Source organism: Cladophialophora psammophila, assembly GCF_000585535.1.
Source record: "Cladophialophora psammophila CBS 110553 chromosome Unknown aczJe-supercont1.12, whole genome shotgun sequence".
Lineage (NCBI taxonomy): Eukaryota > Fungi > Ascomycota > Eurotiomycetes > Chaetothyriales > Herpotrichiellaceae > Cladophialophora > Cladophialophora psammophila.
The window spans coordinates 698385-721465 of NW_006912933.1; the positions used below are offsets into that span (position 1 = coordinate 698385).

General features: G+C 53.0%; 12 protein-coding genes across 12 annotated transcripts; 5 read left to right on the forward strand and 7 right to left on the reverse strand.

The window, feature by feature from the left end:
- Positions 1 to 620: 620 nt before the first annotated feature.
- A1O5_07930 (uncharacterized protein) lies at positions 621 to 3117 on the forward strand (the record flags this gene model as incomplete). Its single annotated transcript, XM_007748515.1, has 4 exons — positions 621 to 1309; positions 1363 to 1791; positions 1842 to 2024; positions 2073 to 3117. 4 exons carry the CDS (start codon positions 621 to 623, stop codon positions 3115 to 3117), a joined length of 2346 nt encoding a protein of 781 aa, XP_007746705.1.
- Positions 3118 to 4667: 1550 nt separating this feature from the next.
- Positions 4668 to 5402, forward strand: A1O5_07931 (uncharacterized protein; the record flags this gene model as incomplete). Its single annotated transcript, XM_007748516.1, has 1 exon — positions 4668 to 5402. One exon carries the CDS (start codon positions 4668 to 4670, stop codon positions 5400 to 5402), a length of 735 nt encoding a protein of 244 aa, XP_007746706.1.
- Positions 5403 to 5613: 211 nt separating this feature from the next.
- Positions 5614 to 6420, reverse strand: A1O5_07932 (uncharacterized protein; the record flags this gene model as incomplete). Its single annotated transcript, XM_007748517.1, has 1 exon — positions 5614 to 6420. One exon carries the CDS (start codon positions 6418 to 6420, stop codon positions 5614 to 5616), a length of 807 nt encoding a protein of 268 aa, XP_007746707.1.
- A 249-nt stretch (positions 6421 to 6669) lies between these two features.
- A1O5_07933 (uncharacterized protein) lies at positions 6670 to 6861 on the reverse strand (the record flags this gene model as incomplete). The annotated part of the gene is made up of 1 exon (XM_007748518.1): positions 6670 to 6861. A coding segment is annotated over one exon (192 nt), but the record flags the coding sequence as incomplete, so codon positions are not given.
- A 21-nt stretch (positions 6862 to 6882) lies between these two features.
- Positions 6883 to 7535, reverse strand: A1O5_07934 (uncharacterized protein; the record flags this gene model as incomplete). The annotated part of the gene is made up of 2 exons (XM_007748519.1): positions 6883 to 7270; positions 7336 to 7535. 2 exons carry the CDS (start codon positions 7533 to 7535, stop codon positions 6883 to 6885), a joined length of 588 nt encoding a protein of 195 aa, XP_007746709.1.
- A 308-nt stretch (positions 7536 to 7843) lies between these two features.
- A1O5_07935 (uncharacterized protein) lies at positions 7844 to 9187 on the reverse strand (the record flags this gene model as incomplete). The annotated part of the gene is made up of 2 exons (XM_007748520.1): positions 7844 to 8058; positions 8158 to 9187. 2 exons carry the CDS (start codon positions 9185 to 9187, stop codon positions 7844 to 7846), a joined length of 1245 nt encoding a protein of 414 aa, XP_007746710.1.
- A 1659-nt stretch (positions 9188 to 10846) lies between these two features.
- On the forward strand, positions 10847 to 11476 carry A1O5_07936 (uncharacterized protein; the record flags this gene model as incomplete). The annotated part of the gene is made up of 1 exon (XM_007748521.1): positions 10847 to 11476. One exon carries the CDS (start codon positions 10847 to 10849, stop codon positions 11474 to 11476), a length of 630 nt encoding a protein of 209 aa, XP_007746711.1.
- Positions 11477 to 12421: 945 nt separating this feature from the next.
- Positions 12422 to 14334, reverse strand: A1O5_07937 (uncharacterized protein; the record flags this gene model as incomplete). The annotated part of the gene is made up of 3 exons (XM_007748522.1): positions 12422 to 12487; positions 12591 to 13027; positions 13083 to 14334. 3 exons carry the CDS (start codon positions 14332 to 14334, stop codon positions 12422 to 12424), a joined length of 1755 nt encoding a protein of 584 aa, XP_007746712.1.
- Positions 14335 to 15113: 779 nt separating this feature from the next.
- Positions 15114 to 16143, reverse strand: A1O5_07938 (uncharacterized protein; the record flags this gene model as incomplete). Its single annotated transcript, XM_007748523.1, has 4 exons — positions 15114 to 15363; positions 15411 to 15563; positions 15624 to 16020; positions 16071 to 16143. The coding sequence occupies 4 exons, from the start codon at positions 16141 to 16143 to the stop codon at positions 15114 to 15116; spliced, it is 873 nt and encodes a 290-aa protein (XP_007746713.1).
- A 355-nt stretch (positions 16144 to 16498) lies between these two features.
- Positions 16499 to 17380, reverse strand: A1O5_07939 (uncharacterized protein; the record flags this gene model as incomplete). The annotated part of the gene is made up of 1 exon (XM_007748524.1): positions 16499 to 17380. One exon carries the CDS (start codon positions 17378 to 17380, stop codon positions 16499 to 16501), a length of 882 nt encoding a protein of 293 aa, XP_007746714.1.
- Positions 17381 to 19677: 2297 nt separating this feature from the next.
- On the forward strand, positions 19678 to 20700 carry A1O5_07940 (uncharacterized protein; the record flags this gene model as incomplete). Its single annotated transcript, XM_007748525.1, has 1 exon — positions 19678 to 20700. One exon carries the CDS (start codon positions 19678 to 19680, stop codon positions 20698 to 20700), a length of 1023 nt encoding a protein of 340 aa, XP_007746715.1.
- A 1306-nt stretch (positions 20701 to 22006) lies between these two features.
- On the forward strand, positions 22007 to 22474 carry A1O5_07941 (uncharacterized protein; the record flags this gene model as incomplete). The annotated part of the gene is made up of 1 exon (XM_007748526.1): positions 22007 to 22474. The coding sequence occupies one exon, from the start codon at positions 22007 to 22009 to the stop codon at positions 22472 to 22474; it is 468 nt and encodes a 155-aa protein (XP_007746716.1).
- Positions 22475 to 23081: the final 607 nt, after the last annotated feature.

A 23081-nucleotide genomic window follows, 5' to 3' on the forward strand; every position in this document is an offset into this window, starting at 1 on the left:
CAGGCGCAAACACACCCTGATCCAATGAGCACGGGACAAACACATGGCGGAAATACTCAACATTTTGGAAAGGATTGCTAACGTGTCCACTCTGCAGAAACATGTCACGCCCGCAAAGTATGTTGCCACTCCACCGTCGAACACAGGGAGACTGCAATAGTGGATCGAGCTCTAACGCGTCCTTTGGATTAGGTGCGATGCGATGCAGCATCTCTCGGGTGAGTACTATTCTGTCAAACCGGCACCGCTGATCGCGCCCGTCACTGACCGCCTCTAGGGTCCCATGCACGAATTGTGTTGCCTTTTCTATCGAATGTCGAATTCCCATTCCCAAGCGGAAAAGGGCCAGTGCCGCCCGAGCCAAAGATGAGGAGAGGTAGGACCTGGCTTTCTCCTGGAGTTTTTGAGGAGCCTCCTTGCTCCGTAGCTTCGACAGTGGAAAGGTTGACCAGGACTTCAGTGAGGCCGGCGACTCACAGCAGGCGGGCACGCCCACGGACCCTCGCCCAACACGCCCAACACAACCAAAGCCTACTGTTGGCTACAATTCGCCTGATGGCATCCCCTCGACGCAGATGTCGGAGGCGCAAGCCGCACAACAAGCTGCGAACAACAGCACCATGGCTCAATTCATGAAGCCCAAATTCGCTCGAGCGCCCATTAAAGAAGCCGGTCGAGTAGCCTACTTGGGGGAGTCGTCAAACCTATCATTACTGGTCCATGATCGGCATGGTACCACTGATGTGGTTCACTACCCCTTACCTGAGAACATCAGGGGCGCTCGCGCTCGCCTAACGGAGCCGGACCAGATGGAAATAGAGATCCTGCAGCAAAGGGGGGCATTCCTGCTTCCACCTCGTGCGTTGTGTGATGAGCTCGTCGACGCTTACTTTCGATGGGTCGCTCCTATTGTGCCAGTCATCAATCGAAGCCGGTTTATGAAGAGATATAAGGATACAAAGAACCCGCCGTCGTTGCTGCTGCTGCAGGCCATCTTGCTGGCTGGTTCCAGGGTCTGCACTAATCCGCAACTGATGGACGCCACTGGATCGACCACGCCGGCTGCAATGACTTTTTACAAACGCGCCAAGGCCCTGTACGATGCAAACTATGAAGATGATCGAATTACCATTGTCCAGGCTTTGATATTGATGGGCTGGTACTGGGAGGGCCCCGAAGGTAAGGGCCTGGCGGTCACCGAATATGCCGACGTCGCCCGATCTAACATTGCAGCAGATGTGACAAAGAATGTATTTTATTGGACCAGGGTGGCCATTGTCGTTGCCCAAGGTGCAGGAATGCACCGAAGGTACTATAGAACTGTGCAATTCCAATGAAGGAGTCAGCTAACCATCTTCACAGTGTGGAAAGTTCCCAGTTGAGTAGGCAAGACAAGCGACTATGGAAGAGAGTATGGTGGTCGCTTTTCACGAGAGATCGATCAGTAGCGGTGGCCCTCGGCCGGCCGGTTTCCATCAACACGGACGATTCGGACGTCGAGATGATCACGGAGGAAGACTTTATCGAAGACGAGGGAGACCCGAACAATGATTATCAGGCCGATCCAGTGCACATCCAGTTCTTCTTGCAGTATGTCAAGCTCTGCGAGATCATGGGTCTCGTGCTTTCCCAGCAATACTCGGTGGCCTCCAAAGCTCGTCGAACCAACGCGATCGATCTGACTCACAGCGACATGGCGTTGGCGGACTGGTTGCAGAATTGCCCTCGCGAGGTTTACTGGGAACGCTCACGCCATCATTTCTGGTCCGCACTTCTGCATTCCAACTACTAGTGAGTGTGTTATACTGGAAACTCAGTCAAGCGTTGACAAACTCTACCAGTACCACCTTGTGCTTGCTGCACCGAGCCCATATGCCGCCGGCAACGGCAAAACCCCACGACTATGAAAATGTTGACATGGCTTATCCTTCGAGGACGATCGCTTTCCAAGCTGCCGGAATGATAACCTCAATTATGGAAAACCTCCTTGCTCACGACCAAGTCAAGTACACGCCTGCGTTCATGTGAGTTTCTCGTATTTGCCATTCATCCACTCACTAACCCCGTTGCAGCGTGTATAGTTTATTCTCTGCACTCATTATGCATGTCTATCAAATGCGATCTTCGGTACCATCTGTTGTGGCTGCGAGTCAGGAGCGCATCAACGTATGCATGAACGCGTTGAAGGAGGTGTCCAAAGTGTGGCTTGTTGCCAAAATGGTCCACACCCTTTTCGAGTCCATTCTCGGGAACAAGGTGCTGGAGGAGAGGCTCCAGAAGGCCACAGGGAAGAAGGCTCAAAGGGCCAAAATCAACCAACGCGATCAAGGTCAAAACCAAGCCAATGGCAATTCGAACGGGATGGCAAGCGCCACACCTATCCCCGCGCCGCCGCCAGCACCGCCGGCAAATCCAGCCAAGCGCAAGTTCGATGACATCGACCTTGCATTTAATGTTGGACCACCCGCCCCTCAAATGTCGTATGAGCGGTCCCGGCCTCAAACACCCGCCGTGACGCCCTCTCGCGAGATACCTCCACCACAGCAGCACAACTATTTGGGCTCACCTCCACTGCAGAACGAACAATATCTTCCCCCCTCCCGGTCTCGAGGCGCATCACGGTTGCCATCGCGAGGGCCTACGCGGGCCAACTCCCCGTTCAATGGGTATTCGATCCCTGCGACGCCGCCAGACTTGTTCCTAGTCACCAGAGACTCGCCAAACATTTCACAACAACTCTGGGAGAACTTCCAGCCGGATCAGCTATTCCCCGATGGCACGATTGGGGATGTTGTAGGGTTTAGCACAAGTCCCATCCTGAATCATGCGGTGGATCCTCAACTACAGCAACTGCAGGGACAGCAAACAGGTATGGCAGGAGGCGGGCAACCAATTCCACATATAGATGTATCAGGGCAAGGACCGCAGCCTCAAGTATGGCCTCCCGGAATGCAAGGGATGATGGGGGCAGGCATGGAACTGCCAGACAGTGACGGATGGTCGACGAGCTCACTCGGAAACGCACCTGTGGCGCCTACGACGCTCAACGTGGAGGATTGGTTCCAATTCTTTGGGATCAATGGCGAAATGGCCGGCATGACCATGGACGGGACGTAAGCTCTTCCGATGCATGCGATGCCGACCAGTCATTTTAGCCGTCACCGCGCAAGGCACGAGCAAAGGCACGTTGCACACTGGTTCGGGCAGGTAGCCTCTTTTTGGCGATTTTGTTGCAAGAACGGCGTTTCTCTGTACAATGCCAGCTAATGATACATGTCTATGGAGCAGCGAGACACATGTACTGGTGGATGGTTCATTGATGGATGATACTATAACTATCTATGTCTATGTACAATGGAAGAAATGACGATGGGTCTTTGCGAATGTAACGAAACGCCATCCAACCTCTGTAGTCTCAGCTGGCAAAAGCGAGTGTGTTGTAGAACCTAGAGTCTGGGGGTCGAGACCTCAGGCTGGTTTTTTTGGGGGGGGGGGGGGCCTTAGACCTTAACTGTCGGCTCTCAGACCACGCATAATAACAAACAAGAATAGCCACCATCTTACGAGGTACGACGAAAGCTACTTGGGGGGTTTGAGGAGAGAGGGGCTTGATTTGGGGAGAAAAGAGAGAGGCCTTTTTGGATCCTGGGGACTCAGGTTCAGTTCAGCTCGCATGGAAGTACCGCACGCAATCTCTGGTATTCTGGTCCGGGGTACATATTACTTGTGCCATTCGCTCGCTTGGGGCTTGCTCTAGAGGGTTTAGCTCGTCTCGTCTCGCGAAGGCACGCACAGCTACTGGTGCTGCGAGGAGCAAGAGCAGTGTTAAGTCACTTCCGTTCTCTCCGACAGCTGCTGGTTACATTCCCCCCGGGAAATAGGTTCAAGTTTCGCGGGTACTACCCAGCAACACAGCCACTTTATCTGGCACTCTCCTCCTGTCCCCAGTACTTATGTACCAGAGAGAAGAGAACCCGTCGGGCGCAGCCACGCCCACTGCTTTGCCTATTTAGGCTGAATATGTCACAGCTACCGTCTGGGTCTGGGCCCAGCCCTCGCCTTGGGCTCCCTGGAACCATTAATTGCTCACTCACTCACTCCTTCACGAGCGAGCCAGTAAGTCACGGGCTGGGCTGATGACGACAACCCCAATCCCAACCACGACCACACCAGCCAATGGAGCGAGGGCACGGTTATTTTGCCTGTCTGTTTCTATACAAAGATCATTGCGGAGACACACGCACAGACATACACTGGTAGGTTACCTATGTATGGATGGGTGTGTGGTTGGATGGATGGATGTAACAAAGGGAGTGGGAACAGGGGCGTTCGATACGGTATACGCACATGGTTGATGATAGATGTATAGATATAAAGAACCCCGCTTCATGTAGGATGTTGTTCATTCTTTCAGCAGGAAAGATCATCCGTGAGAAAGGAAAAAGCAAAGAATACGGAACAAAACAGAGCGGCACAACATTCAACACCTCACCACGATACTTAGTCTAGACAGCACATATTCGGGAAGCTCGGACTCTCTCACACACACACATACCTCTCTCATCATCATACAGTATTGTGTCAGCATTGTTGTTCAGCAACTTTCAACCACCTTCCATTTTTCTTTTGTCTATCTCAATAACCCTTCTTCTTACCATTCATCAACCATGCCAGCCTCAGTCCCGTCAATGTCCATTGCGCCTTTGATCGTCACGAGCACCACAGGAACCACCATCCAGGCCCTCGACAACTTGACCGGGGAAACCTCCGGGATGGCCACCATCATGGCCGCCAACTGCAGCCAGAAGACAGAGGAGAAAGGTGACAAGACCAAGAAGCGGCATTGGTGGTCGCGCGTCGTCCGCAAGGGGAGACCTTGTCGCGAGATGAAGTCGCTGGAGACGGCTCCTCCAAGTCGGAGTTTAAGTCGGGCCCCGAGGCCCCTGGACGATGACATGTTTCCCAGGAGGATCCGTACCAACAGTTCTCATTCTGTGCCCACGACACGCACTCAGGTCGGGGGATTCATGGACGACGACGACGACGACGACATGACGAAGTCGCCAGTCGAAATCTCCACTGCCGCCGCTACCACCTCCACCAGTCCCAGGTCGAGTCTGACTTCCAGTAGCGAGTCTTGCTCGCGGGGCAGCTGCAATAGCGACAGCAGCTTCGGTGCGAGCACCTCTCCGACGTCGACTGGCGGTGTCAGCTCCAGGTGCTCCACAGACTCCCAGGGCAAGGCCAGCGCCACAGGTGTGGCCGCATTGTATGAAGCGCTGGGCACGAGGGCCATCATGGAGGAACAAAAGAAGTTGGAGAACTATCGAAGGCGGCATGGCATGCAGCGAGATCGGGCGGTGGATAGTCTGGTGCTGGGAAACGCCTTTGTCGGCATGTAAATGGTATAATGGGGCCTCAACATGCATCCTGACTGTCTTTTGTTGTTGTTGTAGTCTATATTCGTCGTGACTTCGCGGCTGAGGACGATTGTTTGGTCTGTAGAGCGGGCCTTCCTTCATCGGATATTTTTGAACACCTCAATGAATGTGTTGCTGATTTTCTCCATATCGTTTCCATCTCCCTGTGGTGGCACAAACCTTATATCCGCAATCACTTGACACCCACCGCCTCCAAGAACAGCAGCTTGTTGCCCTCCTTCACAATGTCCTTGACCACCTCTGCCATCGACTCGACTTCGATGATCTTCCCCTTTCCGTGTGAGAATGTCCACTCGTCTCGTTCTTGCTCTTCTTGTCCGGCATTCTCATCCGAGTCATAACGTACCTGGAATACTTGCCAATTCAGCGCTTTCAGCTCTCGGAGGTGTGAGTCTACGAGGTCGCTGGGCCCAGAAAACACCATTATGCCGGGATACCCGGGTTTACTTATGCCGGAGATGGCACTGCTGGGGGATGACGCTGGAGACGACGCAGTAGGGTTGACGGCTAGTTTTCGCTTCGAGGTCGCCAGGAGATGATGGAGCCAGATTATTACAGTCCTTGGCCTTGGTTGCGATCCCGCACTTGGATCCCTGGCGGCTTGTTGTTCCTTGCCGTTTGATCCCTCGACTGAGCACGCAGTCAAATCCGAAGAGGTTCCAGAGATCTCGTCCTCAAAGATACTGACGACTTGATCCAAGACCTCCACACCTATCCCTTCAGCACCCAGGCCGTCAATGGCCCGTCGAATCCTATCGCGGATATCGTTCCTGGAGTTATCACACGCAGATATTACTTCGGGAACTCCCTGTTCGGGGTATTGGTCTGGAAGCCGGAGGAGCAGGGCACTCCTCTGAGAATCACTAGGCGTGAAAAGAAGATCCCGGCTTCGAGAGTCAAAGGTGATGTTCCCGGGATACATTGCCTCGAGGAGGGACAGTTCAGCTTCGAGTCTAGAAGAGGTTTCGGCTGAGGTCATGGTGTGAGATGTCGTTGGTCTCTGAGACGGCGAGACGGTAAAAGCGGCTCGAGTCAGACGACTGAATCACGTTTGTCTTGGCAATGACTGTAGATAGTCTCAAGAGTCTTCTTGTGGTGATGCAAGTTGATGTTTCGTCCCGCTCATTTCCACTCAAGGGTCCTCCACTACCGACCGCCATCACATGCTGCTCGATTGGAGCAGGAGAAATAGTGACATTGCAGTCTCGGCTGGTTAGGACCGCCACCTCGCCAGCTTCCTAGACGAAAAATAAGTGTCGGGGTGGTCAGCGCCTAAGGCCCGACGTTGTGCTTGTGCACATTTTGCCAGGAGCTTGAGAACCTCTTCTTTCCTCTGCTGGCGGTGCATGATCACGGCAAGGATGCCCATGGCCATCAGTGTATCAGGATGATCCTCCCCTCTCACCTTTTTCGGCGTCTCGATCGCTCGAGATAGTTCACCTTACCGAAAGCGCGCCCATCCAAGGTTACAATACGAGAGGTATCCTAGTTCAGGTTCCCTCCATGCAACCATCATGGCAAACGCTTTCATCAAACCAGGAAGTGTGCAATTCCCTTTCAGCCATTTTCGAGCAGCGATGTGCACCAGCCGATGAATATCATGTAATGGTTCGGAATGACTCCCTATTCCGCCCATTGACCGGCTCGTCACAAACGAATATCCATTCAGTGTAGCGATGGCGTCGACCATCGCTTTCTTCGAGCTAAGTTCTGGCAGCAGAGACAATGGAACGTCCTTTTCGTGAAGACAGGCCACAGCACTAAGAAACTCTGCCTCTCGCCGGTGATGTCGGCGGATTTGTTCAAACAAGATGAAGAAAGGGTGGCAACTGGATTCTGTGCACTAGAGTATCCGTGAGTAATCTCCACAATCTTCACTTAGAAGCTTGCTCACTTCATCCCCAGGTCATCCATGAGCTCCGGATAGGTGTTGACCGTCTCTTGGGTCGTGGAGATATATGAAGGGGCTTGGACGATAGCGAGCCGGAGATAGGTGAGCTTCTGTAAAAGGGTGGTGGTTCTGCTGTGCTCCTCCAGCATTTCAAGTCTTCCTGACGCATTCGGCAAGACTCCCCTAGTCTCGTCGACCGACATCGCCGCCAATTGGGTCATCCCTTTTCCAGTGAGAAAACTAGCTATGCGTCGAGATCTGGTCGGGATGAGGATCGAGCCATCGGTCGTGCGTGGCAACGTCTCCATCCGCGCGGGCTTCTTCTGATCGTCCGAGTCTGACCTCTATGCCCACAAGCATTCATCATCACTATTGTCCAGCGCTAAGAACCATCTGTTTGTGGATGGGTTGGTAAGCCACTCTTTGACAAGGGTTTTGGCGTCGAGATGGTCGCCTCCGATCCCTGGAATTCTTCCCTTCTTTCCGATGCCGAGTATATCCTTCTCAAACGTCAATTGATTGGCGGCTTGGATCCAGAAGATTGAGCAATTGGAGTGCTCTGACTTGACTTGGCAGACAAGCTCGAGGGCCAGTCAACTCCTGCGTCAAGTAGAGATACAATCCGGCGACCCTCTGGATCGAAAATTGCTTGTTGGAGATGCTTCAGCTCTTCAGTACGACCAATAAACCCCGAGAGGTGGTCAAACGGAATTTGCCGTACAGGTTCTGGTAATTCATATCAGGAGACAATACGACTTCGGTTTCGCGAGGTAAAACTTCATAAATGGCCAAAGCCGTTGAAGGTTGAAAAATATTGAAACTCACCTGAACAGATAGGTGCTTCCTCTTCGCTCCACTGGACCAAAAAGGCCTTCGCGCACGCTGCTGCTGTTGCCGCCGCGTATCTTTGCCATCCCTTCCTTTTGTGACTGTCGGTATAGTCACATACACCTTTGATGACCACGCTGGGGAAGTAATCCCACACGCCTGCCCCTTCCATTTCGAAACCAATGATTCCGTCCGCTTGCGCCATCAGGTCACGGTGCTGACCTGAGGCCATCACGGTGTTCCCCGAGGCCATGATGCCAAAGTGGACGACAGGCTGTGTCGTTGATCCACCCATGGAGCGACTGCGCTTTACACGCATTATAGAGTCACAGCCTAGATCTTCGCATTCCGTTTTGAGGGCTAATTCGCAAATCTCGCCCTCTCTCTTGCACTCATCACATGTTCCTGGTGGGTGGCGATGTATATACGATGAATGGTATAAGATATCATTCTCTTGGCCTCGATACTTGATCTCAGGCCTCTTCCGCTGTATCTCTTGGAGAAAGGTGGTCATGTTATTTTGCATTTTCTGCTTGTACCGACTCGTCCTTAGCTTAGCCTGGATAGCTCGGATCTCTGGGCTAGGACGACCAAGTGTGTCTCGAATGTCTTCCTTCACAAATCCCCTTGGACGCCGCCTCCCAAAATCATATTGGAGGAGTGCTTGACTGATGATGACATCGCCGAGCATGATTTCTTCTTGGTCGGTCCCGGTGCCGTAAGGCATGCCGCCGCAGACACCGACCACTAGTGCCAGCTTGATATTTGGGAAGCTCACGCGTAAGGAGCCCGCAACTGCCGCGGCGGGAGTGGTCCCTATACCTGGCATATAGGCTAGAACCGCATTGTGGTCACCTATCACTCCAGTTGTATAAACACTGGGATCCCCAGGAGCTTTCCTGAAATTCTTGCCCTCGTCTTCCCAAAATTTGTCAAATAATTCTTGCACGCACTCGGCTTCCAGTGGCAACGCACAGATCAGCGCGATCTCGAAGTCACCACGCTCACGAGGAGTTTTGGCGGGCATCTTTGCGTCACTCGGGTTCGGGAGAGCGGAGGATAGGGCAACACGAATGCGAAAAACGCAACAGCGAGGAGGTTAACCAGTCCTCGACGGCGTCATGACAGCTCGGATGGAATGCAGTTACGGGCTTTAGAGGGGAGATGGCAGACATTGTCGTTTACCGCGCGGCTGGAAGTTGCATCCATTACCGGGTAGGCTGAAACCAGCTCACCAGGCTGAAGTACCGACTCACCGAGTACTCCGTAGGCGAGGACAAATGGCGTTGTCGCAGTGTCCTCGGCCCCATTGCATCCTGCACACCAAGAGTCGTACCGGGTACCCACGATAGAATGGTCCATTGTCTTCACTTCACCTGGACATCCCAACGCGTGCTGAAGCCGAGGAAAGGTGGCGCTGTATGGGACTAGAGCATGCTGGCTCTACCATTCTATCTCTGTTGATAAACGGTCATGTGTCCCTAACATGATAAATCCTTTGAACGGGGAAGCTCCTGGCCGATGCACTCGTCGTCGCACTTGGGGAGATGGGAAGCAGCGAATGTACATTCATAAAGAACATGCTCGCAATCATCTCGGTGTTCGTATTCAACAAGCCCCCGACGGGCACTTTGGCAGTGATCTCAGGATTCGTCCAGCTGTTATGTACCTATGTATGTAAATATATTGCTATCTATTGACCATCGCCGTTTGAGCCGGGTTCTGCATCGGACTTGTGGCTTTCCCGCTTCTCGAGAAATGCATTTCTTAAGCCTCGCACTATTCGAAAGGCTGGTTTCCGCGGCAACTCCTCGAGTCCCCAAAGTCAACTTCCACCCTTTTACTCTTTTCGTAGCCACGATTGGCGTGGCTACCTCTCGCTTCTATCGAGCCCGCGCGGCATGACGGAAGAATTATGCGCTGTGAAGGCTGAAGAGGTGGTCAGGCCCTGCAAAGGGCAATATCTCGAGCGCTCCCTCCTCAGGTAGGTTTTGTGGCGGGCTGATGCCAACCAGGCGTGATCCTTGCAAACAGGAGGGCTTGTTTTTGTATCAACCCAACAACCGGATTCTGAGGCGTCTTAAGATGCCTTTTCATCCCTCAAAAAGGCGCCTGCGCCTTTCTGGGGAGGCTCCTTCTCTCAAAAGACACTCCATCAACCTTTGCAGAGCTGGTTGAGTCGAACCATTGGAGAGAAGGATATCTGATGATCACTTCTCTGGGGTGCTGACAGAGGTACTTCTACTTCAATATTGGACAGACGACCGGGATACTATATTAGGATTGTCCCATGCGTGCCATAACATTCTTTGCGGGTCTCCTCTCCCAGATACAGAGGCGGGACACGTAGTAAGTCGTTATCCTTTCCACAGCCTTGCTGCCCTTTTGGCGCATTCATCAAAACAATTCATTACCCGGCCTAACAGCCTCGACCATCAGCGACGATGGACAGTACACCCAAGTCGTACAAGCTACGACGTGGACATACTCTCCGTCTTACTATACTTCATATCTCTCGACGGAAATCATCACCATAACATCATACATCCCTTGTCCCGTTCTCACCAGCTACACCACGGTCTACAAGTGCTCGACCTGCGGCGCGTGCGACGACTGTGCCCCCACGGCGCAGACCACATGTGAGCCGAAGCTCTGCTCCACTCATATCGACGACGTTGTCGAAGCAATGACCACGCCCTACGGGTCGGGCGAGTATGCCATCGCATTTGTAACAAGCTATGATGGCGCACAGGCTGAGACGACGAGTATTCCTGCGTCCTTGTGCACCGCCTACGAACAGATCGACCTTAACGGCTTTGATTGCCAGAGTCTCCCTGCATGTGGCGGTTCGAGCCTAGGCGGACTCACGTGCGAAGCGAAACCGTGCACCACGTGTATCGACGAGGACGGGGACGGAGAGTACGAAACCCTCACCGAGGGCACTCAATACTTCTTCACCGACTTCGCCCGACTCACCGTGAACGGCCAGATCACATCCACGCCTGCGAGTCTGTGCGAGCTCCTAACCATACCGACGCCGTGGAACCTCCAGCCCACACTCGCCTGTGGCTACGACAATGGCGACGGGGCTAGTGAAAACAACAACGCCCAAGGCGCCCAAGTCATAACCTACACGTACACGACGAACGGAGCGACCATTGTCGTCGCCACCACCTTGCCCTCGCACGGAGGCCCGTTCCATCTCACGGGCAGTGGCGGGGGAGGGAGAGTGGGCGGGGAACTAGGCAGGAACGTGCTCTTTTGGATGTGGATTGGCGGTGCGCTTATCGCGGGTGTGGGCATGATTGTTCTTTGAACACCAAGAAGGCGAACGTGATAATGTGATTGATGCCGGAAGGGGACTTTTCATGCATTTGTATGGGATATCGCAATGGCAATGGCAAGGGCAAGGGCAAGGGCAAGGGCAAGGGCAAGGGCAAGGGCAAGGGCAATGGGAAATGGATACGGACTTCATGCAATGAGTAATGTCGGGGCAAACGGACTGGGGGAAAAAATCTGTACGTGAACGGACGGCCGGGGTGGATGTCTCTATCACTATACCAAGCAGGTTGGTTCTCGAAGGAAGCAAGGGCATGTTCACCTGACCTCAATATTGAAGCTTTGGGTAACGGATTTGAACGGGCTGGGATGGAATAGAAACCATTTTGTTATTCTTGTTCGCGTTTTTCTTTTGGGTCGTTGAAATATTCAAATCTGAAAACTCTGGTGAGCTGTGCTGAGAGGGGCGGTGGGCGCTCATTTATCCCAACTGACTGTAGTTGCAATGGCTGCGCACAAAACATTCCAAGTCGAGAATCGAGTACCAAGTATCGAGCATTGCGTGTGACTGGGCTGGGCGGAACTGGCTGGCTTCCCTGTTCATCGTCGCTGAAATCAATCCGTACAGTCCGGGCCATCCATCCGTCCATCCATTCCGCGCCCTTTGAAGGGATTTTTGCCTAACATTTCCACCAAGAAATGCCCTTGATTCGCCAAAAATGTCATTCCAACACTCCCCTGGGCCTTTTCATGCACTCTGGATAGGAACCAGGCAAGCACCGCAAGCCAAGTACTGTAGGTTGATAGGTGAGTAGGTAGGGGATATGGCCTGGGCTGTCCCTCACACCATCGCGAGGTTGTGTCTCTTTCGCATAGCCTCCTCCAATACTGGCTGCACTTGGCGTACCCGTGGTGGCTTTGAAGATTATGAAGCTGGGGATGACCGGAAGAGCAGTGGCAGATTTTGGGCCCTTGCGTCTTATCACAGCTCTTCCTGCAATTCCCGGATCTTGTAGTAGATTTCCCTCAAGGTCTCTTCTTTACCAACCTGTTCCGAGCGAGTCAGCAGGACAGACGATATTGGGCCAGATCAAAACAAAGGATGAGTCTTGAGAGTAGCGTTCGTGAGATGGCGTTCGCGGATAACTTACCTTTATCTGAAATCCCGTTGGTTTCCCTCCCTCCAGACCGGTCAGATGCATAGTCTTCCCACTCGGTTCTTTGCCATCGTGCGTGCCCACATTCATCTCTTTAAATACCGGCGTGTTGAGCAGGAGACGATGTGTGCCCATCGCCCGCATGATCAATCGTCCTCTGCGTTCAAGAGCCATAGACGATTCATGTTCGCCTCCGTCGATGGCAGCTTCAATATCTTCCTCAATTGCCTCTCCAGAATCGTTTTCAGCTTTGGTCTCTTTGCCTGCCGCATTCTTGTCATCCGTGGCAGGGGTCTGCTCCGTTGATCTTGCTTCGTATCGCATGTTGATCTTGAAGTCTCCCAGGCCGCTTTCTTTCCATTCCCTGTCAAAGTGATATAACTTCGCCCGACAGCTGAAGATGGTTTTTTCGTCTTCTTCTCCTGTGTTGACTAGCACGATGGTCAGTTAGCAAATCGCCCTTACATGTAATACAACAAGACTCACCTTCTTGCTCGTGGAATCTCGGGTCTTGCTCGACTTCTTCCCCAGCCTGCTGGGCTTCGTCGTTTTCGCCTCCGTCTTCACTTTCCTCCTCTTCTTCATTTGATTTTGCTCCGAAGGGTTTGGGCTTTCCAAATGTGCCCGCCGTCCCCGAGGGAGCAGCAAATGGAGAGATGCCCGAACCAAGTGGCTTCGCAGCACTTCCAAACCCGCTTCCACCTCCAAATCCAGCAGCTGAGCCAAATCCGCCTCCTGAACCAAATCCTGACATGGGCTTACTTGCGAACGGTGATGCACCTCCGAACCCGCCAGAAGTCGACGCAAAGCCGCTCGTTCCTCTGCTGCCACCAAATCCACCACCAGTTTTGGCGGCTGCGCCTACAGCTCCGAAGGGTGACTTTTCGGACGCAGCGAATACTGACAGGCCGGAAGAAGCGAACGCAGAATTTGAAGTGCCGTTACCAGGAGATGAAGTTGATTCGGCCTCCTTCTCGGGTGATTTGGGCGATTTGAAGCTACTGAAAGGAGATGCCGCTGACGTGTTAGCAAAGCCTGATGATACCGAGATCTGCGATTTGGCTGCTTGTTCGGGCAGCGGAATGGTTTTGGTCGAGGGCTCTGTAGCCGCCGGCTGCTTCTCCGAGATAGAGGCAACATTAGGTATTCTAACCTCTGTTGTTGTATCTTCCAAGCCTGGTGCAGCACTAGCAGCTGTGTCCATTTCCTCCTTCGAAGGCGCCGAAACCAGGACCCCAGGCCCGCCTGGAGACTGTTGCGCCTCTGCATCACTCTCTTCCTGGACTGGACTCGCCATGTCCTCGTATTTTTCAAATGTCTGTATCTCCTCATCGTTCCCTGAGATCTCCCGGGACCTCATTCTCTTGTGCTGGCTTCCCTTCTTTGGCAAAGGAGGGCCTCCGTTCTCGACACTAGGTCCAGACTCTTCGTTCTGCAAATCTTCAAAGGATCGTTTCTTGGAAGGCCGGCCGCGTACCAGTCCATTTTCGCTTTGTAACTCAGCCACAGCTTCGACACCTGTGACGGTGCCCACAGGATGGTCTCCAACCGCCCCAGGCTTTGCCTTGGAGTATTGTGAAAGTCCTGCGATTGATGTTTTCTTCAGTTTCTCCCGCGCGGTGCGTTCGCCCCCCTCACCGTCTGAACTCCCATCTTGCGGCGGCAGATCTTGTATGACTGTGTCTTCTGTCGATTCCTGACGTGGTGGCAGATTTTCTCCTTGATCGCTCGTAGACATCGTGTGTGATCAAGATGGTCGTAGGCGGATTCTTGTGGATGGAAAATCCTGTAGTTTGTGTGGTGCTGCGAGGCCTCCAGGAAGCGGGATCTCGCAGAGACAATCCTCCTTCGCGGTAGATGTTTCCGCTTCGGTCGCCGCAGACGTCGAGGTTGGGAGAGATGGATGTGCGATGACTTCTCGGTCTTCAGATTCGGTTAGGCCACGAAACCCCACATGGACCCAGTCCAGATGTCCTTGAATGCACGGAGTACTTGCTCCGAGTTCGAACGAAAGGCAGAGAGGCTGCTCGTGCTTGAGGCGCCAGAAGGCTCGAGAACGGCGGTGCGAGAACGGCGGTTGACCTCAGTGGCTTGATGAACGGAATCAGGTAACCGATAGCGCCTGTTGCAAAGTGTTCACCAGCAATATGAGGCTGTTGGAGTACAATCGCAGCGTGCAATATATCCTTCGGAAGCGACAAAGAAAGAGACGCTGGAATCCAGAGATGGATACGCAGTCAAGAGGATGGGCGGTCGGCACGAAGATATTGGTATTGATACGATGAAGCGGCTCAAGGCATGCCAGGCCCCTTCTCGCCCTGCTCCGCACAATCACACTCACAAAGGCCTCTTTTTTCCGCCCCACCCACGCCAATGTCGTCAGGCCTTACTCGGTAATAGAAACAAAACTTTGAGACGCTACTGTACTATTGAAGTCCAATTTTCTGCATCACAGGCGGGAATACTGTAGTGTAGTGCCAGTGCGGGCGATTCACCGGTCAACCCGCTTCCTAAAATCTAACTAATAAAACAAAGGCAGCCGAGACTGACATAGAAGACCAAGAGAGGATAGACGCTGAGAGCCACCCTATTCTTGACAACCCCTGATCCTCCGAGGATACTAACTCCGGCTGCAAGTGACCATGCAACAAGGACAATGTAGACAGGAATGCGCGCAATAGTGGGTAAGCCAACGGCGCTGAGTAGGGCAGCAATGGTCAGGGGGAACAGGGTATACCCAATGATGGAGACGGATTGCATGAACGAGCTAGAACAGAGTCAGCACGGCTAGTATGAGGGGACCGAAGTTCTCACATGTTCCCTCCGAGCAGTTTGATCTGAAGGGTCACCACAGCCTCGCCGATCCAGACCAGGGAGAAGACACCGGAAAAGACCAGGTCGGTTTGGCCTTTGCTGGCACGCATGGAGAGGAAGACGCTCAACAGCAAGCAGAATATTAGAGGCCCCCTGAGGAAAGCTGTCAGCATGCTTCTCTTGAATGAGAGAGGTCTTTCCACGCTAACTCACCATAGATCCCAATCTCTTAGACCCTCACTCATCCCTCCCTGCAAGATTCCATCTGCGTCCGGCCAGTGTCCCAAGAGCCCTCTGAGGTCTCTCCCCAACCCTCCTCCTTGATTCTCGACATCACCCATGCCGGTGCCTTGTCTCTGGAGCATGCCTCCTAGCAAATACTTGGGGTAGAGGACTTGCTTCATTTTCTCCCATACTGCGAACAAGTCTCGAGATACTGTGTCCCAAACACTCTCATCAATGGTATTTTGTGGCGCATGTCTGTCTTCACCGGGTATCCTAGAAGTCAAATAACTCTGATTCAGGGGCGCGCTGGAAGATGACGATTGAATGTTGCCCGTTAAAGGGGTGCGATCGGAAGTGTTGTAGGAGGGTTCGTCAGGTTCGACTTCTGTAGAAAATAAGCCTCTGACCTTACGAGATTGAGTTGGGCTACCGCACCATCATTGAGGAAGTCATCGTCGAGTACGGCATGATCATCGTCGTAAGAGTTTCTTGACATTCCGCTGGCCATGTTTGCCAGGGGGTTAACGCCCGCAAGGAAAAAGGGTACCTGGCTGCAATGGCTGGAGATGACTAGCAGCTAATTGTCGCGCAATCAGGAAATCATGTGGAACATATCAGGTCGGAAACCTACGATTGAGCAAAATGGACGCGGTTGTAACAACGGACTTGAAGGAGAGGGTCTGGTAGCATGACAGTCGACGCAAGCTGCGACCTGAGGAGAGCATGGCGACCAGGCGACCACGATAGGGCTGAACGGCCGCGTTGAATGAGTAATATATTACGTAACCCATCTACTACCCAGTATGTTTCCACCCGCGACACCATTTTCGTTTTCACCACTGGGACATTCAAAGGCATTCTTGTCATCCGCCAAATTCGATAGCCTGCAGCCCTTTCTCCAAATTGTCGATGAGCATCTCATCAAGAGCATCCTCTCTAAAGCTAACCCTTTCGGTCCACCAGTTCAACCAAGACATTGCTCTCGACCCTTCGGACGCTCGCAGGAGCCCTACACTCACATCAACCAGGCCCGGTCTTTCAAGGCAATGCCAGAAGACTGTAGCTCCGCAACGGCGGCAAAATTCACGGAAACAGCCCTTGGAACTCTCGATCTGCTTGAGAGTTTCCATGTTATAGTCCAGCGGCTTGCCGTCGAGCTGAAGCAAGTTTGCTTTGGGAATAAACGCCCAAGCTTGAATTGGGGACCCAGAACCTAACCTGCAAGACCTGCATGCACAAGTGCCTGCCAAGTATTTCGAATCATTTGCACGCAGCCACCATTTGACGTCTTCGCGGTTCTCTGAGCTCGAAGAATGGTATGGGACAATCAAGTCGGGCCACGGCGACCAGCATTGCTTTGAGAGAGCATTGGGCCGGGTGATGAGGAAATTCACTCCTCCACAATGGCAGCCCGCGTGCAGTTTGCTCGAGTCTCCAGATGCCAGCCTGATCTGATTGACTTCACCCTTCGAGGTGGCAGAGCTGATGTCGTCAATCCGTGTGAACAACCCTCCGGTCAACCCCTCGACCTTCGCTCCATCCGGCCCCTGTAAATAGAGGGGTATTGCAGGACCATCCACTTGGGCTAAGCAGATTGCCAGACCGCCATCTTTGGTGTCGCCAACAAACTCGTGTTGCACGATCTTTTCCAGGCTCGGAGCTGAAGTGGCTCCCAGGATCTCGACATTATCAACCACGCCTGAGCACACACTCCAAGTGTCGTTTGTATGGACGTGCACAAACATGGGTGAACCACATGCTGGACAGAAATACCTGGTCAACTTTGAAGAGGAGGCATATTGGGTAAGTCGATCCACTGCATTTGGCCTCGTGACAAGGGGAAAACACGAAAAGTACAGCACACCAGTGGTGTATCGGCAGCTGTTGCATGAGCAAGGAGACACTGGAACAGGGAGTTGGGAATCCAACTGTAGTGTCTCAGAATTCCTCCCACACAAGCATGTGACGCTGACGGTGGTTGTCATGGTTTTGACTATGGCGGACTGAGTTGTGGGCAAACAATCTGAGTGATGGCGGTTAGGTGTCTGAAGACGCACAAGACTTCGTTTGTGACAAGTCTCCGAGTTTGAATACCAAGTCTCGGTGCAATTCTACCTCTATATCAGAAAGATGAGTCGAGGGCAGGATACAATCCCCCCCCCCCCTCTGAGAACTTCGCCAGAGCCGTGATTTCATATCCTTGTGATGGATGGAGAAACTTCGGCAGCTTCAGTCCGGTAATCCGCATAGCACCTAGCGAGATGAGTATTTGAATACGCCCTTGACCTGAAATACGTCGATACGGGGGTGCAAATGAGGAAGGCCTTGCCACTAAAGACGAAGGGTGCCTTTGAGCGTTGGACCAGCGAAATCCGGTCCACGCGGAGAAGAGAAGCCGCTTAATAGGGAAGACCGAGACTAGTAGGTATGGAGTATACCAAGAGTATACCTAATGGATCACGAGGTGTATCTCCTTATGATACTCCGTATCACCCCCCCCCCATCGCCTCTCGGAGACCTGGAATACGCAAGGGGAATAGTTGCCGCCCACGTAACAGCGTGGGATGCAGCGCAGGTCCCGCCCAGAACATAAAACTGCTGATTTTGGGTGTGTCTCCCTCTCTCTCTCTTGTTCTTTTCCCTTTTCCCTTTCCCTCCTCAAAGAGCAACAAGCAATCCGTCCTGTATTTCCCATCCCGCACACGCCGATCTCAGACCGAACAAAGAAAACCTCTAATCCAGAAACAAGCACTCGCTTTTCAGAACACAATGGGTATGTGCATGGGCGTCGAGCCCTGAGCAGATCCCATGGCTGACTGCTCGGAATCCAGGTCCTTGCGGCTGCAGCTGCGGCTCTTCTTGTAAGTCCATGGCGCTCTGGAAATGAATGCTTCCTCGCTAACATGAGCTCCAGGCCAATGCCCTTCTGGTCAATGCACCTGCGTATGATGAACCATGCCTCTACCTGTGTCTCCTGACCGGCTTTTTGACACTAGACCACAGAAATAAAGCACCTCCACCTCTCACACCACCGCCTCTGAAGGCTCATCTCACCTCGCCATTCAGCACCCCGATTGCCCCCAAAAAAAATATAAATCCATGTTTTTCTCTCACCACAAGGAAACAAAGTTGGGACGGGCGACCTCTGTCGAGAAATGGTTGGAATCCGACACTCATTTTGGACATGGGGGGCGACGCAACGTCTGTGATTGATCTATAGCCATTGCCATTGCCCGCGGGCAGAGCAGACATAGAGACTAAGCACACGTAACTTTCTCAATGAGGACAATGACATGCCCATATCATCTTTTCTCAACCGCGCCTCTGTTCTACTGGGGACTATGCTTCCCAGGGGGTGGCAACCTTTTTGTTCAGCTCCGAGGTGCCGTTCCAGCGGGCGGGCAGGAGCGGGGTATATCCCCAATACCGTACCCAGTACCTCGTATTATTTCTCTTGTTACAGTACCTGCCTGACTCTTCCAGAAGATCCTTATCGCCCCTTATCGGCTTATCGATTGTCGATTGAAGGGGTTTCCGCGGGCGGAGGGGGGGGGTAAACAATGAGCGAACAACGAGTCCAGTGTTAAGGAGGGCGAATTTCATGAGAGCCACGGGTATGACTATGGCCATCTAGAACAGCCGAATATCAAGTTCCCCTTTTTATTCTTCGTCCACAGTCAGGTTTTGACAATCTTTCTGCTGCTTTCGTGCTAGGGAATTTGAATCGGTTTGAGCCACGCTGACGCAATGCTTCATTCGGCGTCACCAGCGTCTGCTCCTTGCGTGTTGCTCTTTATAGATACCTAGGTAGGTGTGGACGAACTACTCGCTCAGCTCCTTTGTGACGCCAGATATCTGTCTTGCCTGATTCCCAGCTTAACATCAACATAGCATTGAAGTGGAGGAATCCCCGCGTGCGCTTTGCTCTGCCCGCCAATGGTGGAAAGCTCGCCTAGCATTTCTCTCTCTCTCTCTTTCTTTTCTCTTCCGTAGGCGAGCTTGTTGAGGCCATACCTCGAATTTGGTGTTGTAATTATCGCCCATGCCGGATCCAGTCCCCCTTTCGTCTCGTGTCAGAGGCGCGCTTTACGGCCTCGCCGTGTGTGACGCGTTAGGAGGCCCTGTCGAGTTCAAGCCGCGCGGGTCGTTTAAGCCGGTGACGCGGATGCTGCCAAACGACAACTTCGACCTCCCGCCGGGCTGTTTCACCGACGACACTTCGATGACCTTGTGTCTGGCCCAGTCGTTTCTAGACTGTGGCGGCCAGTCCAACATCGTGGACCAGGTGAAGAAGTATATCTCGTGGTGGCGGGATGGCTACCTGTCGTCCGTCGGGAGATGCTTCGACATTGGGGTCTCGACGAAATGTGCGCTGGAAACTTGGGACAACCTCCTCAGGCTTGACCACGACGCTTCACCGACCGACGAGGCCCACCGCGCAATTCTGAAGAGAATCACGCGTTCCTTCGGCAAGGACGAATTCTGCGGCAACGGCAGCTTGATGAGAGTGCTTCCGGCAGCGTTGATCGCTGTAAGCGAGTTGGATGCTGTCCAGCTCGCTCGTGAGAGCTCGCTGCCAACGCATCCTCATCCTCGCTGCGTACACGCCTGCATGATATACGCTGCTTTGGTCCTGCAAACACTGAATGGCGCCTCAAAGACAGAGCTCGCCCTCAGCTTGGCGGAATCGGTCAAGGAAATCCCCAGCAACGTTTCCGACACACCCATTGAACCTGTCCTCGCGGAGCGGCTGGGAAAGTACCAAACGCTTGAGGATTGGGAGAAGACACCGGCCGAATCGATACGGAGCACGGGCTACGTTGTCGACACTCTCGAAGCGTCGCTCTGGGCTTTCTTCAACTCGGATACGTTCGACGAGGCGGCGACCCTGGCTGTAAACTTGGGGTACGATGCAGACACGGTGGGAGCGATATGTGGCGGGCTTGCTGGGGCCTATCATGGCTTTGAAGCTATTCCAGAGAGTTGGCTGCGCGACATGAAGAAGACAGACCTTCTTGATGAAGTAGCCCAGAAGATACTTGAACACAGGAACACAACCGTGTAATTGTGGCTCTTCGATGTGAACTCTTCTCGAAGCACTCCTGACTGCCAAAGAGAAACCGCTCTGGATTACATAGCTGGCAAACGGTGCCATGGTGCTACCAGCTTATCAAGGAGCTTCGAAAGAAAGGCCTTGCCAGCTTTGCTCGGAACGGCAACGGATAGATAATACAGTATGTCGACTACTATGAGGGAAACCTGACCTTGCGTCGCCTCGAACTCGCCATCTTGGCCTTTTTAAGTGCCTGATCCGGCGCCGGACTGAGAATCGAGCCTCTGTAACGAGAACGAGAACCAGTGCTGAAGATGCCATTACCCATGTTATCAAGAATGCGGTAATGTTGATCGGGTCAGGGTAGGATTGAGGAGGCGGGCAGCAGCGGATTTTGACGAGCGAGGCTGTATGAAGAGGGGAGATATACATAACCATGACGACGACCATGACGGGACGATGGAATGACGGGGCGGGATGAAGAGAGACGTTTCTACTTATCTCTTCCGACTCGTCTGCAAGTACTCGGGACTGCTGTCGCGGGCGTTGTATGTATGAAGTATATACTGCCTCCGGGCTGTCTATAGGTCACATATTCGGCTTATTACTCAAGTACACAAGCACACAGCCCAACAAGTACCTAGGCATGTGCAAGGGCAAGGACGACTCATTGACCAACTATCACTCTTTGAAAAAGGGGGGGATAGGTACATGGCCTCGAGGTATGATATGTACATAGAAAACCCAGCATTTCATCGCCACCCTCCAGGTGATGTAATACTACGGAGCACATACGGGGCATAATATATCCATACTTGTATGTATATCCTTCCCAGCGAGTCGCCTCCCCCCGCAATGTTCTTGCAAGCGAAAGGTGTGGAATCACCTCACGGCACCCACATCTACGAATCATCGAGTGAACGTTGGAACGTTGAACTGAACTCGGATGGGTAGTGGTGGACGATCCAAAAATCATCACGCCGTCCCGCCGCCTCTCGCCACCTAGGCATCGATATTTCATCTCACTGGCCGAGCAAACGGGGGGTGGCGCAGCGAAATGCATGCATGCATGCATGCCATAAGTAGGCACAAGATATATATATATATACCCCTGTTCGATAAATCCTGTTCTGCCTACCTTTCTTCTGACCACGTGCCATCGATCTCGATTCTCGGGGAGCCTCTCTCAACTAAAAGTATCGTTTCCCCCCCCCCCCCCAAGAAGCCATACAGGTTAGGCTAGGACCTTGTGACGGGTCACCCTTACAGACTGTATCCTCCGAGCACGTAAAGACAATCAATCAAAGCCACACTCACAATGTCCGACTTCGGCTCGAGCCAAGGTTCACGCCAGCAACAGCAAGTTACTGGCGGCAGTGGCAGTGGCGGCGGCGGGGGCTCGTACAGCTCCAGTGCCTCTGCATTCTACAGCACGTCGGCGTCCTATTCTACCTCGATGTCGTCGAGCAGCACCGACCCGCAAGGCCGCAGCCACAGCCACACGCACCGCTACAGCGAGACCATGACCAGCAACGACCGCGACGGCACCAGCATCCGCCGCGTGGTCGAGCAGACGGGCCGGCCGACGCTGAGCGAGGAGACGTATATCCCGCCCCGCCCCGCCGGACGGGGCATCGAACTTGACGGCGACGGCCGGCAGGGTGGCGCCAGCGGTGGCAGGATCGAGGACGTCACGAATGATGAGGACCAGGACCAGGCGGCTAGGGACAGAGAGTACGAAGAGCGCATCGAGGACGAGTATGCCAAGCGGGAAGGTGGCGCTTGAAGGATATTTTTCCGGACTTTGTTCTGTGAGATTGGGAATCTGGGGTATGCTCGGGATGGACGGTTGAAACTGCTACTTGCTAAATGATACTCTACTTTACTCGATGGGACGGAAGCTGGATGACCTGGGGAGGAGTCTTGTCTTCTGTGACAGAAGATACGTAAGACGATCGGAGCCCTGGGGGTGGAGGAGAACGGGCTGTGGAATACGTACATGGGTGTGTTGGACGGGCTTTCTTGCCCGATTAAGTGCTGGGGAAGGAGGAGCTTCACGGCGAGCCGGATTCAGAAATAAGCGGCATAGTCTGTCACCGAATATGTATCCTAAGACTGTGTGCTCAATAACGTCAAAGCGGCCGCTACATCGAATATCATTGACAGTATAGGATGAATGACAGAGGAGGGCCACTATTCCTAAAGGTAAACAAACATACTTATTGTGAATGAAAGGCATCTTCGAGCTAACAGCGAATTACTCTACTCTTGTCAAACTGTGTCCCTTATTTTTGAATCCACTCGAATGCTGAAAGACACAACTCAACTGAACAAGCTCGGATGGGGGGTATATTGCTCTATCTCTAAATAATCCACTCAATCCATTCCTCCAT